At 44.6% G+C, this 16,133-nt stretch overlaps 1 protein-coding gene across 1 annotated transcript in view; it reads right to left on the reverse strand.

The window, feature by feature from the left end:
- Positions 1-267: 267 nt before the first annotated feature.
- Positions 268-16,133, reverse strand: part of CDC42EP1 (CDC42 effector protein 1) — a 32,081-nt gene continuing 16,215 nt past the window's right edge. The window contains exons 2-3 of the mRNA XM_072126909.1: positions 7,353-8,116; positions 268-4,131 (exon numbers count right to left, since the gene is read on the reverse strand). Of these exons, the coding sequence (XP_071983010.1) occupies positions 3,593-4,131; positions 7,353-7,761 (948 nt within the window). The 5' untranslated portion in view covers positions 7,762-8,116 and the 3' untranslated portion in view covers positions 268-3,592. The remainder of the gene's footprint in view (positions 4,132-7,352; positions 8,117-16,133) is intronic.

Genomic DNA, 16,133 nt, shown 5'->3' on the forward strand with positions numbered 1-16,133 from the left:
CATAGAAGAGGTAACATGGTGATTGTTTTACAGTGAAGTCATTTCCGTGTATAGAGGTTAGATGGTGAAAACTTGCAGGGTCACTTAGACATCGGTTTTGGGAGTAGCCGAAAGCCAAACTGGTTATATTTACACAGTGGGTCAGCAACCTGTTGTTTGTTATAGTGATAATTCTTCTCATCAGACCAAAAATACACACAAAAATTCAAATTTTCAAGCAATAAAATAAAGAAAGTAACAAGTAACAACAAGTAACAACAAACCTACTATGTTTCAGTATAACCTTTATTTTTGGTTAAAAGTTAAGCTGAATATGTTACATAACAGGAAGCAATGTTCATATAAATGAATACAACGTATTTATGATTTTTTTTAGTGTTTTCTTACTGAAACATGCATAAGAATTATAAAGTTGGATACATAGGGATTCATCTGCCCGTACATCACTTTATCTTTATTGCATGGGTTTATTGTACAAAAATGAAATCTGGTTTAATAAAGTATCATACATGTGTCCATAATACCAGCAAGGTATTGTCTTCTAAGAAGGGCCACAGGGTCTAGTTTACATAGTCAGCCATGTAATTATAGATAATTTAGGAGAGTCCAGGGATGTAACTTAAGGGGGTGCAGTGGTTGAGGTCACATCAGGCCCCAAGAGGTTTAGGGGCCCTTATGGTGTCACTTTCCCATATGAGAAGACTATTACTATAAACCATACATTGTAGTCGGGGCCTGGCACAGACTTTGCACTCGGGCCCATTAGTTTCTAGTTACGCCACTGGGAGAGTCGATATTAAACCCAGTCTTGGGTTTCTCCATATATTGTTGAAGCTTGTAGAGCATCTGGACTTTTCCATTAACATGAATATGTGTCAAATAGGTTTTAGATATTGGAAATTGCCACCAGTTATATGCAATAACATAAGCTAAAAACTGTTCTGTCCTAATGTCATTTAGCGTAGTAATTTTCTCTGGAAATGTATGATGAGGAGATAGTTGACAGTAGTAATGTTATCCGTTAATGGCAATCTACCACCAAAATTATTATCAATCAGGGACAACTAGGCCTCATGCACACAACCGTATTTATTGGCTTTGTACTGGCAGCACAAACTTGCAGCAAGCTCAAGGCTGCCATTGCATTATACATAATGAAGGTGCGTTAAGCACATTATGGGGCATTTATCAAGGGTCCATGTTTCTGGCACACAAATCGTGCTATAATTTTCGCTGGGATGTAAGATTGTGGCGCAAGGGGTTAATAAATTGGTCGAAAAGGGTTAGAACGGTCTCCACATTCACAAGCTTTTTTGCAGCTTTAATTGTACGCTAAAAATTGTGCCAAAAAACCTTTCAGAAGACCAGATGCTTAGAAAAAGTGTGGGATTTCCAAGTGCACCCAAATTGTGCGGAATTGACGGAAACACTAATTTTGTGGCTCCGACATTTGGTACTAAAAGCACAGCAAAGAGAAAAAATATGCCAGCTTTTCATCTGAAAGTCAGTAACGAATGCCCCCCTATGTGTCTCACCACACATGCGAGTCATACTGCAGGTCCCACTCCTGCCCAGATTAGCGTCACAGCCACCCAGCTCCTATGGATATGGGAGAGGAGCACTCACATCCCATTATCATCAGGCTGCAAATTTCCCATGGCACTGTGACTATGGTAATCTTCTTATTGGCCTCCTTCCTTCTAAATTTATAATGAACCAGAAGGGATATGTAGGGCAATACCAGAACCCCTCCATGCTGTAGCGTTACAGGTATTACTCACACTGTCTTACATTGTGGCAGGCAGGGGGGGGGAGTGCTGAAGGAGAGACAGTTAATAGCCTGGGAAGCTGCAGCATGTAGGTGCTCTGGTAACAACCCCCAGAGCCCCTCATGCTCATTACCATAATTTTAAATTTAGATTTTTTTTTAAGAAAGGAGGCCATCAATTACAAATATAAGGAGATTTTCACAGTCACGGTGCCTGGATCTATGGGTAAGTGTCCCTGGTTTATCATTTATGGATTTTGATGGTAGATTTACATTAAACCAATGATTTGGGCTGTCTAAATTCTGTTCACAATAAAGATAAACTGTTTTGTCTAAACCATGGCCTATGGTCTTGAGTTAGCTGTGTTATAAGGTTGCCTTTGACTTTTACAATTTTTGTATGATCTGACAATCATTGTAAGACTATACAATGATGACTTTCTGAATCATGGTTCTTTAATGGTAAGGCACAGACCAAACGGCAATTAAGGGTAAACATTGACCTGAACTTAACATCATAAAAATCTAAAAAACAGGTATTTAATTTAAACATTTTGCAGAGAGGTTCATGTTTTCAACGTATTGTACTTCAAGGGTTTGTTACGCAAAAACTCCTATCTCCTAGTTTTGGACGATTTGGAAACCTTCCAATCATTAGAAGACTAGTGATTTCCCTGTATAAATAGATCCATGCTAATAATTGTCTGGTGGCGCTCCATTCAATTCTACTGGTGGTCAGGTATAACCTGTGGTAGTCCCTTGGAATTGAATAGCACGAAAGGGGACACTCTTTATTCACAAAGGGGGTCCACCATTCTCTAGGTGAGTGGGGGGTCTTAATGATGAGAATGTCAGTGATCAGTCACTTTATCCCTACCCTGTCAATAGGGAATATCTGTTGCTTCTGGTGAAACCTCTTTAACGACACATTCAATGTCTCCACTGTTCTTCTCCACATAGATATCTGCTCACAGTGACGATCATTTCTCTAGATTATCTATGTAGTTTTGACATTACCATACACCGTGAAATAAACATACAATTTTTATATCCACACCATTAATTTCCGAGCACATTTTTGTTTTTGTCGCTTTTTGTTCCTTAGAGAACATATTACTGATGCCTCAGCAGTCACTAGGATGGATATCGGCAATTTACAGTAAATTGTCTTTTCCACGGAATGTGCATAATTTGTATCTCATCGACTAAATACAATATTGGTCTATGTTGTATAGGCCCCATGCTATTCACTGATATGAAGCCTCTCTACAGCTTATCATTTTTGGGACCTTATTATACAAAATGAACATTCAATCATTAAATACCATGTAAGCCGAAGATGCCCTGACCCTTTGTTTACCTGTACAAATTATCCGTTTTCTCCAAAAAAAGAAACATTTCCACATTGGTTGAACCCAGTAAATAAAATGTGAAGATCGTGACATATTTAAAACCATGTAAGAAAACGAAAGGTTTCCTGCTAATGATTGTGAGTGGACACAAAAAGTTGAATTCACATTACAACCCAAAAAAAACCAAATAAAAATAAAGTTTTTCTTTGGTAGACTACTTTGTATATATTAATAGAACTTTAAATTATACTGATATATGGCAGGTAACTATTGTCCTCCTGTTGGCTTCTCATTATATGGAATATACTAGGAAGCGTGGAGTGACCAAAACTCTTTGTGCTGTTGACTATATTGGATACATTTTTTTAAAATCTCATTTCATAAAATAGAATAGTAGTGACTTTTATCAGTAAAAATATAACATAGAATATTTATATACAGATCCCCAAAGCCTTGTCTTCTTATTTCTTATCTACATTTCTATTTCAGATCCGTCACCAGAGTCCCATAGATCGGCAGTGATGCCTCTGCTTCCCTGTTCAGATCCTGTTATCCCGCTGTCTGTATCCATCTCCGTTTCTTCAGCTATTGTAGTTGGTTCCCAACTTACAAAACCTTTTGGATCTTGGATATCACAGTGGAATTCATGTTCTTCTGAACTGTTTTTGTCTAAAATTACCTCAAAGTTGGACGGAATATTGTTGGTTGATAGAATACTTTGTTCATGGAGGACGCTTACAACCTCAGTTTTTTTTGGAGTATCTGAGAAGCTTATGCCTTCCAGGATCTCGCTCATGAGTGATGGGCCAAAGTCCATAACCAAAGATTGCATGGAGTCAGCGTGAGACAGACTTATAGAGGGCTCTAATGGAACGGTGCAGACGCTGCATTCTTCTGTATCCGGTAGTCCAGAACTGGCCCAGTCTTCATCAGGTTTCTGAGAATAGGCGTCCTCAGATGGCTCCTCAGAAGAGGAGAGGCGAGGCATGGTACAAAATCCAGATTCTAGACCTGAGCAGGGAAATGCAATAATTTCACTTAGTATTGTAGTGCAGCAAATTCAGAAATAATGATGTCTCGTCAGACATATAATTTAGTTTAAGGGTACATTCACACATACATAATGGGGACCGATATGTGGCTGCACCATTTGCGGTCATATATTAGTCCCTATAGATGTCTATGGCACCTGGTCATGGTGGGGTGAGCACACGTTGCCTCACCGCACCGTAACCATGTACAAAGAAATATACAGAAACCAACATACTTAAAAAGGCATTGTCATGTAGGGTATGAAATGTCCTTTCTACCATTTCCTTTTTTATGTGAAATCTCACCGTTTACCTATATAAAAAATAATCTCCAAAGTCATTGACAAATAAGATGAGAAGCGTCAAATTTTGCCCGAGATGAGTCAGTTTTAAAGAGAAGCATCACTTTATCTCAAAAGACAAGGAGACACTCTCTCTATCTGTCTTCTTACAAGTCAATACATGGATGGTTAATAGTTATGTAAAGTGTATAGAATTATGCCCACTTACAGTACATTCATTACCTGCGTATAACAGCTTCCCCTTGCCTCCCTTGGTTTAACTTTTTCTCAACCTTACCAGATTAAAGATAATAATCTATTCTTTCTTCTCTACTGTGGCTTGGTGGACTGCAGAACCAGAGATGTAGGCAGACATAGGAGGAAAAATGTACCAAGTTATTCGATGTCTTTAGCTGCTTGTATCTAAAGTATTATAACACATAGAACTACAAGCCTACTGGATTCTTATCTTTAATATGGTATCAAAAGCATGATCCTAGGTACTGTAGAGCCCAAGGTATTGGCATCTGAACTGAGGCTCCTCCTTCAGCCTCTATGCATGACTTATCTCAGGCAAAGAGTGATTTTCTGATTTCTTGATTCTCTTCTCCTTGCATTTGACTTTGGAGAAAGTTTTATAGGTAAATGGGAGTAGAAAGGACAGAGAGGCCTCTAGGAGTAGATAGGACATATCATACTTTACCTAGGGGTGTAGTTAGTTTAGTGGTGTAAAAGCTGGTGAAAATGTCCCTTCAAAAACAACATACAATATGGTGCTTAAAGTGTAACTAAACTTTAAACAAAATTGCATAAATCAATATTATTGCAGATTATAAACTTTTTCATATACAGGCGGTCCCCTACTTAAGAACACTCGACTTACATACAACCCCTAGTTACAAACGGACCTCTGGATATTGGTAATTTATTGTACTTTAGTCCTAGACTACAATAATCAGCTGTAACAGTTATCACTGGTGTCTGTAATGAAGCTTTACTGTTAATCCTGATTCTTATGACAACCCAACATTTTTAAAATCCAATTGTCACAGAGACCAAAAAAGTTCTCGCTGGGATTACAATGATAAAATATACAGTTCCGACTTCATACAAATACAAATTCAACTTAAGGACAAACCTACAGACCCTATCTTGTATGTAACCCGGGGACTGCCTGTACTTTATTGAATGTTTATTTGTTCTTTTATCCCCACCTTTATTTTTGCTTTTAACAGTTTGTGTTAACCTGCACCACTGACAGCTGAGAGATAAAGGAGATAAAGGTGTCTAATGACATAGGGAACCTGTCACCAGGTTTGACCCCACTAAGCTATATTCCCCTCTTTTAGGGGATGCAATGTCCTTTCTTGAATTACTTCTTTTATGTGGACTCTCACCCTAAAGTGAAACAAATCTAACTGTTTTCACCTCTTTTTCACACATCATTTTAGTATTAAAGATAAGAATCACATCTTTTAGATCCCATCAGGCTTATGGTTCTGTGAGCTACAGAACTGGACATACAGGCAGTTGAATAATAGGTCACAAATGGATCTTTTACCTGCAGATTCCAACTATGTCTTTAGCTGCCTGCATCTCTGGCTCTGTAGTTAACAAAGCCATAAGCACATTGTAACCTGAAAGATGAGACCCCTATCTTAAGTGTGTGTTTCTAGGTACTATAGAACCAAAGATCCGGGTTTTTGAAGTGACATTACCCATGCAACCACTAAAATTGACTAATCTCATGTGAAAATTAACTTTGGTTGTGATTTTTATCTATATGTAAAAGACGGGTTCTCCTTAACTCCTTACAGACAGTCCCTGGATAGTTTCATCTCGGCAGAGACATGACTCATCAAGGGAAATATTCTCGGGGTATTGAAAGAGTTAATCATTCGGCCCATTCCCTTATTTATATGAGTACAGAATAGAGAAGGCTTTTTTCCACTGCCTTCTTTGTACATTGCAAACTTTACACGAACAATTAATTTCTTGTGACCCAAATTTAGCCCAAATGTTTCATTATACTGTACGTTAATGCCAATTTCTCCTTGTTCTCCATACAAATCAACTAAAAGTAAACTAAACCTTACAAAAACAACTCTAAGCCATTGCAAATATAATAAAGAAGACATTTCACTATTTGAGAAGAATTAGGGTCCCAGACGGAGAAGTTTGCAACAAGTTCTCACCATACCGTGGCCACAAAAAAGATAGAGCTTGCTCTAGCATGGCATATGCCACTATTTTCTATGGAGAGGGGAGGGACGGGCAGCGCACGCTTCTCCTCCTCTCCAGCGTGCCCGACGTGTGCCCACTTGGCCGTAGACGTGTGGACACAGCCGTTCGTGTGCATGCTGCCTTAGGCTGGGAGAGATAAGCAGCCACACCTCAAACCTGGGCAGGAATAGGACCTGCTCTATAATTTGCATTGCTGCCCCTACGGTGAGACAATGGGGGTCATTTACTAAGGGCCCGATTCGCGTTTTCCCGACGTGTTACCCGAATATTTCCGATTTGCGCCGATTTCCCCTGAATTGCCCCAGGATTTTGGCGCTGGAATAACCCGACGGATAACCCGACGGATTCGGAAAAACCGCCGCATTTCAAAAAAAAAATTGGTCGCACGGGCTATACTCACATGCACCACGATGAAGACGATGAACTCCGGGGCACCTCGGCGGACTTCGGCGCAGCAGCGACACCTGGTGGACATCGGGCGCAGGACCTTCATGAATCGCCGGAAGACCCGAACGCTCGTCGGAGAAGCCGCCGCTGGAACGCGAATGGACCGGGTACGTAAATGTGCCCCAATGTGCATAACAGAATTGGATGGGGGCAGTGAGCTAGATTATATTTTTGCGGCTAGCTCACGGCCACCATTAACAGTTGTGTGCATGAGAAACCATTAACTTACCATAATGGCTGTGTGACTCTAACATCGAGTTCCAGGCCTCTCCTGTGTTCCCATCTGTCTCTTCATCCCAATTACGCTTATTAAGAAGTGGCAAGGATACAGCATTCTTAATAATGGGAGAAATTGGTGGAGGGGGAGATATTGGATGTCCAGAAGATTGGTTTTCAGGAGACATCCATCGGGCTTGGCGTAACTTCTTGGTGATGTAGTTCCAACGAGTGTGTCTGTGCTTCTCATGACAGGTGGTAAGAAAGGAGGTATCTCCAAAAACTTCTCCTTTCCGTCCTACATGCATTGTGTGCCGAAAGTCACCCAGAGGAGGACTGATCATTTCTGGCGTCAGTGACACCCGCTCTCTTCTGGATCGAGAAACCAAGTTTTTTATGACTGGAAGACTGCCCAAACTCATTTTGTCTATCACTTTGTGAAAATGTTGAACTCGAAAAACATATAAAGGATCTTCACACCATTGTAACACTGTTTCACATGCTCTTTATATGGTTCTTGACGAAAACCTCTTCAGGATCCCTAAACCAATACCGACAACGGTTTTCTATTAGATGGCAAGTTGTTATCTTCTATTACCCTTGAAATTGAAATAATGAAACCACAAAGTAGATGTGAAAAAAAAAATAAAACTGTCTCGCACTTCCCAGATAACGGAGGCAAAAGATAATTGTAGATGTTTTCAGAAATATATCAATTGTGGGAAAATGATCCTGGATGAGATGACGGAAACCAAAGAGCCGACACTAAAGTTCAACCTGCAGAAAAGAGAAGATAAACGGCTTCAGTCAATTAAGATCCTCAGTTTTTCTCTATTGACTTTTATTTCTACTTTTTTTCCCAGTTTTTTTAAGTGTTTTCCGATTAACTTTGATTTTCACCTTAACATTTTCACACATTTTCACATCTCTTTATTCAATCTGCTATTCTCCAGCTGATCGTATAAAGATTCCCTGCTCTTACATTTTATAAATGAGAATAAATAATAATTTTATTTAGTAAATTATGAAAGAACTAACCCGGGCAAGGTGCCAAATTACGACCTCCTTGTCACAGACTGGAAGCACGGTCTTAATTAATGACTACTTCCTGAAATTACTGGAGTTGTTGTTAAGGCATCAGATTTTTTTTTAAGAAAATCTGCTTATTTGGATAACAGTAAGCTCCCTGCACACAAATCTGGTTTTCGATCCAACAGATAGCACACAAATTCATTTCTAGGGGCTCATACTCGTCTGTGTTTTCATGGATTGACTGCCCAAGCCACAAAGCTCAGAGCAGGTCCTATTCTTGGCCATGTATGAAGCTCATACAGTCTTTTCTATTGTCATGAGCGCATGACTGGACCTCACACCCCAATGACACACGGGTCCATTGTTTGTGGCATGGCAATGCACACATTCCTGTCCAGGTAGACTAAGTGCTACAAAATATCCCAAATCTAAATTTTTGGATTATTGTTTGAAGCTGCCGTTCACAAAATTAACTAGCCGACAGTCAAATATTTTTGTACCAAGAAAAACCCCATTTAATTCAATATCAGACATAAGTGACTGTATTAAGGGACTGTGCCACGTTAGATTGTTATTCCCTATTAATAGTATAAGGGGTAACAATTAGAGATGAGCGAACACTAAAATGCTCGGGTACTCGTTATTCGAGACGAACTTTTCCCGATGCTCGAGTGCTCGTCTCGAATAACGAACCCCATTGAAGTCAATGGGAGACTCGAGCATTTTTCAAGGGGACCAAGGCTCTGCACAGGGAAGCTTGGCCAAACACCTGGGAACCTCAGAAAAGGATGGAAACACCACGGAAATGGACAGGAAACAGCAGGGGCAGCATGCATGGATGCCTCTGAGGCTGCTTAAACGCACCATTATGCCAAAATTATGGGCAACAGCATGGCCATGACAGAGTGACAGAATGAAGCTAGATAGTATCTAAAACATGCAATAATTGACCCTGACACTATAGGGGACGGCATGCAGAGGCAGCGGCAGCAGGCTAGAGAGTGTCATGGCGACATACCCTAAATGGACTCAGGCTTCAAACCAATGGGTGGCAGAGAGGAACCAAAGGAGGTGAGCAAGAAGTGCTCAAATAATATCGGTACATGATAAAAGTTTGCCAGTATATTTTGTGGATTACACAGCAGGGTGGCGACAAAGTTAACATGGAAGCCATGAAAACAACCCAAAATTCTGCCTGACACAGCTCGTTTGATAAGGGGACCATGTATGGAGGCAGTGAACTAGTAGTAGATTAAAGGTGCTGCAGTTAAAACTATGTTAGTTGGATCTTGGCATGGAGCTGGCGCTCCGCTGCCAGACGAGCTTTCGCCAATCCAAGCCCCTGTCTCTAGGCTACTCCCCAAACAGCACTTTTGTATAAGATCAAGTGTAGTAGCGTTCTTATAAGTTTAGGATATGCCGGGTGAGGGGAATGTAAACAGATGCGCAAGAAGCGCATGATGCGCATGGAGCTGGCGCTCCGCTGCCAGGCGAGCTTTCGCAAATCCAAGCCCCTGTCTCTAGGCTACTCCCCAAACAGCACTTTTGTATAAGATCAAGTGTAGTAGCGTTCTTATAAGTTTAGGATATGGCGGGTGAGGGGAATGTAAACAGATGCGCAAGAAGCGCTGAAATAATATCCCTAAATGGTAAAAGTTTTCCAGTATATTTTGTGGCTTACACAGCAGGGTGGCGACAAAGTTAACAACTTTGATGTGGAATGCCCTGTAATAGCTCTTGGGCGGTGTGCCTTTTATCGCCTAGGCTCAGCAGTTTCAGCACCGCCTGCTGTCGCTTAGCGACGGCACTGCTGCTGTGCCTAGAGCTACCGACTGATGGCGCCATGCCCACGGATGGTAATTCGGAGGAGGAGGAGGTGGAGGAGGGGTGGGAGGAGGTATAGTAGGCCTTTGAGACCTGGACCGAGGTAGGCCCCGCAATTCTCTGCGTCGGCAGTATATGACCAGCCCCAGGGTCAGACTCGGTCCCAGCCTGCACCAAGTTAAGTGTAGTAGCGTTCTTATAAGTTTGGGATATGGCGGGTTAGGGGAATGTAAACAGATGCGCAAGAAGCGCATGATGCGCATGGAGCTGGCGTTCCGCTGCCAGGCGAGCTTTCGCCAATCCAAGCCCCTGTCTCTAGGCTACTCCCCAAACAGCACTTCTAAGAACCTTTTGTATAAGATCAAGTGTAGTAGCGTTCTTATAAGTTTAGGATATGCCGGGTGAGGGGAATGTAAACAGATGCGCAAGAAGCGCTGAAATAATATCCCTAAATGGTAAAAGTTTGCCAGTATATTTTGTGGATAACACAGCAGGGTGGCGACAAAGTTAACAACTTTGATGTGGAATCCATGAAAACAACCCAAATTTCTGCCTGACACACCTCGTTTGATAAAGGGACGATGTATGGAGGCAGCTATATGGACGACTTTTGGAGGTAGCAATGGAGACAACGTGTGGAGGCTGCTATGGAGACAATTTAATTTGGATAGTGCCTGTATGTGGCAGTCCCAAACATTTTTCAAACCAGAGGAGCAGGTAGGTGGCCCTCCAGTAAAATGGAATAGATTGAGTGCCTGTATGTGGCAGTCCCAAAAATGTTTCAAACCAGAGGAGCAGGTAGGTGGCCCTGCAGTAAAATGGAATAGATTGAGTGCCTGTATGTGGCAGTCCCAAAAATTCTTCAAACCAGAGGAGCAGGTAGGTGGCCCTCCAGTAAAATGGAATAGATTGAGTGCCTGTATGTGGCAGTCCCAAAAATTGTTCAAACCAGAGGACCGGGTAGGTGGCCCTCCAGAAAAATGGAATAGATTGAGTGCCTGTATGTGGCACTCACAAAAATTGTTTCAAACAGAGGACCGGGTAGGTGGCCCTCCAGAAAAATTAAATGCATGAAGTATAGCAAGAGCCAGTGGGCCCTGTCAAAAAATAGCCATTTTCCTCTGCTTTACTGTACAAAGAGGAGGAGAAGGAGGAAAATGAGGAGGAGGAGGAGGAGTGGATCAATTATTCAGGTTGAGCTTCCTTCACCTGGTGGAGATTGGAAATTCTGAGAAATCCAGCCTTTATTCATTTTAATAAGCGTCAGCCTGTCAGCGCTGTCAGTCGACAGGCGTGTACGCTTATCGGTGATGATGCCACCAGCTGCACTGAAAACCCGCTCGGACAAGACGCTAGCGGCAGGGCAGGCAAGAACCTCCAAGGCGTACAGCGCCAGTTCGTGCCACATGTCCAGCTTTGAAACCCAGTAGTTGTAGGGAGCTGTGTGATCATTTAGGACGATGGTATGGTCAGCTACGTACTCCCTCACCATCTTTCTGTAAAGATCAGCCCTACTCTGCCGAGACTGGGGACAGGTGACAGTGTCTTGCTGGGGTGACATAAAGCTGGCAAAAGCCTTGTAAAGCGTACCCTTGCCAGTGCTGGACAAGCTGCCTGCTCGCCTACTCTCCCTCGCTACTTGTCCCGCAGAACTACGCACTCTGCCGCTAGCGCTGTCAGAAGGGAAATACTGTTTCAGCTTGTGCACCAGGGCCTGCTGGTATTCATGCATTCTCACACTCCTTTCCTCTGCAGGGATGAGAGTGGCAAGATTTTGCTTGTACCGTGGGTCCAGGAGAGTGAACACCCAGTAATCGGTGCTGGAATAAATTCTTTGAACGCGAGGGTCACGGGATAGGCAGCCTAGCATGAAATCTGCCATATGCACCAGAGTACCAACGCGTAAGAATTCACTCCCCTCACTGGCCTGACTGTCCATTTCCTCCTCCTCCAACTCCTCCAACTCCTCTTCTTCTGCCCATACACGCTGAACAGTGAAGGACTCAACAATGGTCCCCTCTTGTGTCTCGCCAACATTCTCCTCCTCTTCCTCCTCATCCTCCTCCACCTCCACCTCCTCCGATATGCGCTGAGAAACAGACCTCAGGGTGCTTTGGCTATCAACAAGGGAATATTCTTCCCCCGTCTCTTGTGACGAGCGCAAAGCTTCCGACTTCATGCTGACCAGAGAGTTTTTCAACAGGCCAAGCAGCGGGATGGTGAGGCTGATGATGGCGGCATCGCCACTGACCATCTGTGTTGACTCCTCAAAGTTACTCAGCACCTGACAGATATCAGACATCCACGTCCACTCCTCATTGTAGACTTGAGGAAGCTGACTGACCTGACTACCAGTTCTGGTGGAAGTTGACATCTGGCAGTCTACAATCGCTCTGCGCTGCTGGTAAACTCTGGATAACATGGTCAGTGTTGAATTCCACCTCGTGGGCACGTCGCACAACAGTCGGTGAGCGGGCAGTTGGAGGCGGCGCTGCGCTGCCCTGAGAGTGGCAGCATCTGGGCTGGACTTCCTGAAATGCGCACAGATGCGGCGCACCTTCGTGAGCAAATCAGACAGATTGGGGTATGTCTTGAGGAAACGCTGCACTATCAGATTTAACACATGGGCCAGGCATGGCACATGTGTCAGTCTGCCGAGTTGCAGAGCCGCCACCAGGTTACGGCCGTTGTCACACACAACCATTCCCGGCTTGAGGTTCAGCGGTGCCAGCCACAGATCAGTCTGCGCCGTGATGCCCTGTAATAGCTCTTGGGCGGTGTGCCTTTTGTCGCCTAGGCTCAGCAGTTTGAGCACCGCCTGCTGTCGCTTAGCGACGGCACTGCTGCTGTGCCTAGAGCTACCGACTGATGGCGCCGTGCCCACGGATGGTAGTTCGGAGGAGGAGGTGGAGGAGGGGTGGGAGGAGGAGGAGGCATAGTAGGCCTGAAACACCTGGACCGAGGTAGGCCCCGCAATCCTCGGCGTCGGCAGTATATGAGCAGCCCCAGGGTCAGTCTCGGTCCCAGCCTCCACCAAGTTAACCCAATGTGCCGTCAGCGATATATAGTGGCCCTGCCCGGCAGCACTCGTCCACGTGTCCGTGGTCAGGTGGACCTTGTCAGAAACGGCGTTGGTCAGGGCACGGATGATGTTGTCTGACACGTGCTGGTGCAGGGCTGGGACGGCACATCGGGAAAAGTAGTGGCGGCTGGGGACCGAATACCGAGGGGCGGCCACCGCCATGAGGTTGCGAAAGGCCTCGGTCTCTACTAGCCTATAGGGCAGCATCTCCAGGCTAAGCAATCTGGAGATGTGCACATTAAGGGCTTGGGCGTGCGGGTGGGTTGCACTATATTTGCGTTTCCGCTCCAGCGTCTGGGGTATGGAGAGCTGAACGCTGGTGGATGCTGTGGAGGATCGTGGAGGCGACGATGGGGTTTTTGGGCCAGGGTCCTGGGCAGGGGGCTGACTAGCAGCTGACACAGGGGAAGGAGCAGTGGTGTGCACGGCCGGAGGTGAACGGGCTTGTTGCCACTGAGTGGGGTGCTTAGCATTCATATGCCTGCGCATACTGGTGGTAGTTAAGCTAGTAGTGGTGGAACCCCTGCTGAGCCTGGTTTGGCAAATGTTGCACACCACAGTCCGTCGGTCATCCGGTGTTTCCTTAAAGAACCTCCACACTTCTGAAGATCTAGCCCTCGCCGCAAGAGCCCTCACCACGGGAGCTTCACTAGTTGACAGTGGCGCTGATGCACCAGCTCTGGCCCTGCCTCTCCGTCTGGCCCCACCACTGCCTCTTCCAACCTGTTCAGGTCGAGGACTCTCCTCCGTCTCAGAAGCACTGTGTTCACCCGGCCTCTCAACCCAGCTTGGGTCTGTCACCTCATCATCCTCCGATCCCTCAGTCTGCTCCCCCCTCGGACTTCCTGCCCTGACAACAACTTCCCCACTGTCTGACAACCGTGTCTCCTCATCGTCGGACACCTCTTTACACACTTCCACTACGTCAAGAAGGTCATCATCACCCACAGACTGTGACTGGTGGAAAACCTGGGCATCGGAAAATTGCTCAGCAGCAACCGGACAAGTGGTTTGTGACTGTGGGAAGGGTCCAGAAAACAGTTCCTCAGAGTATGCCGGTTCAAATGGCAAATTTTCCTGGGAGGGGGCAGACTGGGGGGGAGGAGGCTGAGGTGCAGGAGCTGGAGGAGTGGGGATTTCGGTGACATGGGTGGACTGCGTGGAAGACTGACTGGTGGTGGACAAATTGCTCGAAGCATTGTCAGCAATCCACGACATCACCTGTTCGCACTGTTCTGGCCTCAACAGTGCTCTACCACGAGTCCCAGTAACTTCAGACATGAACCTAGGGAGTGTAGCTCTGCGGCGTTCCCCTGCTCCCTCATCAGCAGGTGGTGTCTCACCCCGCCCAGGACCACGGCCTCTGACCCCTGCAGTAGTTGGACGCCCACGTCCCCGCCCTCGTCCTCTACCCCTAGCCCTGGGGTTAAACATTTTTAAAATGAGAGTTATAACTTTTTTTTTTTTTTTACTTTTTTTTGTTTTTTTTTGTGTTTTTTTGTGTTTTTTGTTTTTTTTTGTGTTTTTTTTTTTTTTTTGAGTTTTTAGAACCAAACAATCCTATCCTATTGCTATGGCTATTTTCTAGCCAAGTATCAAAGGAAGCACACTACTATGCCAGATGAGATGACACTGAGTTATTGCCTAATAGAAATCCAACCCCTACTGAATTTTCCCACTTCAGCCTTTGCTATGGATATGTGCGCCACTAAGCGCAGAACACAGCGGTCGCAAGTCTCACTACAAATTGCTCAGAATTGGCAAGTACATGCACTGCAGAAACTAAAGCCACCAGCAGATCAACCAGAAATCAAATATATATAACGCTACTGTAGGCTTCAAGAAGCTGTTTGTATTCTCCTATGGCTATTTTCTAGCCAAGTATCAAAGGAAGCACACTACTATGCCAGATGAGATGACACTGAGTTAGTGCCTAATAGAAATCCAACCCCTACTGAATTTTCCCACTTCAGCCTTTGCTATGGATATGTGCGCCACTAAGCGCAGAACACAGCGGTCGCAAGTCTCACTACAAATTGCTCAGAATTGGCAAGTACATGCACTGCAGAAACTAAAGCCACCAGCAGATCAACCAGAAATCAAATATATAGAACGCTACTGTAGGCTTCAAGAAGCTGTTTGTATTCTCCTATGGCTATTTTCTAGCCAAGTATCAAAGGAAGCACACTACTATGCCAGATGAGATGACACTGAGTTATTGCCTAATAGAAATCCAACCCCTACTGAATTTTCCCACTTCGGTCTTTGCTATGGATATGTGTGCCACTAAGAGCTAAACACAACGGTAGCAAGTCCCCCTGCTAATTCCTCACAAAATGGTAAAAGATGCAAATTAAAATAAAAAAAGTAGAACGTTATTGTAGCCCTAAGAAGGGCTGTTGGGTTCTTTGAGAATCACTCCTGCCTAACAGTAAGCTAATAGAACACCCTAACGCTTTCCCTGACCAGCAGCAGCTCTCTCCCTAGCGGCATCCAGAGACAGAATGATCCGAGCAGCGCGGCCAGCGGCTAGTCTATCCCAGGGTCACCTGATCTGGCCAGCCAACCACTGCTATCGACGTGTAAGGGTACCACGTCATGCTGGGTGGAGTGCAGAGTCTCCTGGCTTGTGATTGGCTCTGTTTCTGGCCGCCAAAAAGCAAAACGGCGGGAGCTGCCATTTTCTCGAGCGGGCGAAGTATTCGTCCGAGTAACGAGCAGTTTCGAGTACCCTAATGCTCGACCGAGCATCAAGCTCGGACGAGCATGTTCGCTCATCTCTAGTAACAATCTTATTGATGGGTATCTGGCTGATGGGACCCTTAGCTGTTCACAAGACAATGAGAATGAGTCCAG

Source organism: Engystomops pustulosus, chromosome 10 (assembly GCF_040894005.1).
Source record: "Engystomops pustulosus chromosome 10, aEngPut4.maternal, whole genome shotgun sequence".
NCBI classification, from domain to species: domain Eukaryota; kingdom Metazoa; phylum Chordata; class Amphibia; order Anura; family Leptodactylidae; genus Engystomops; species Engystomops pustulosus.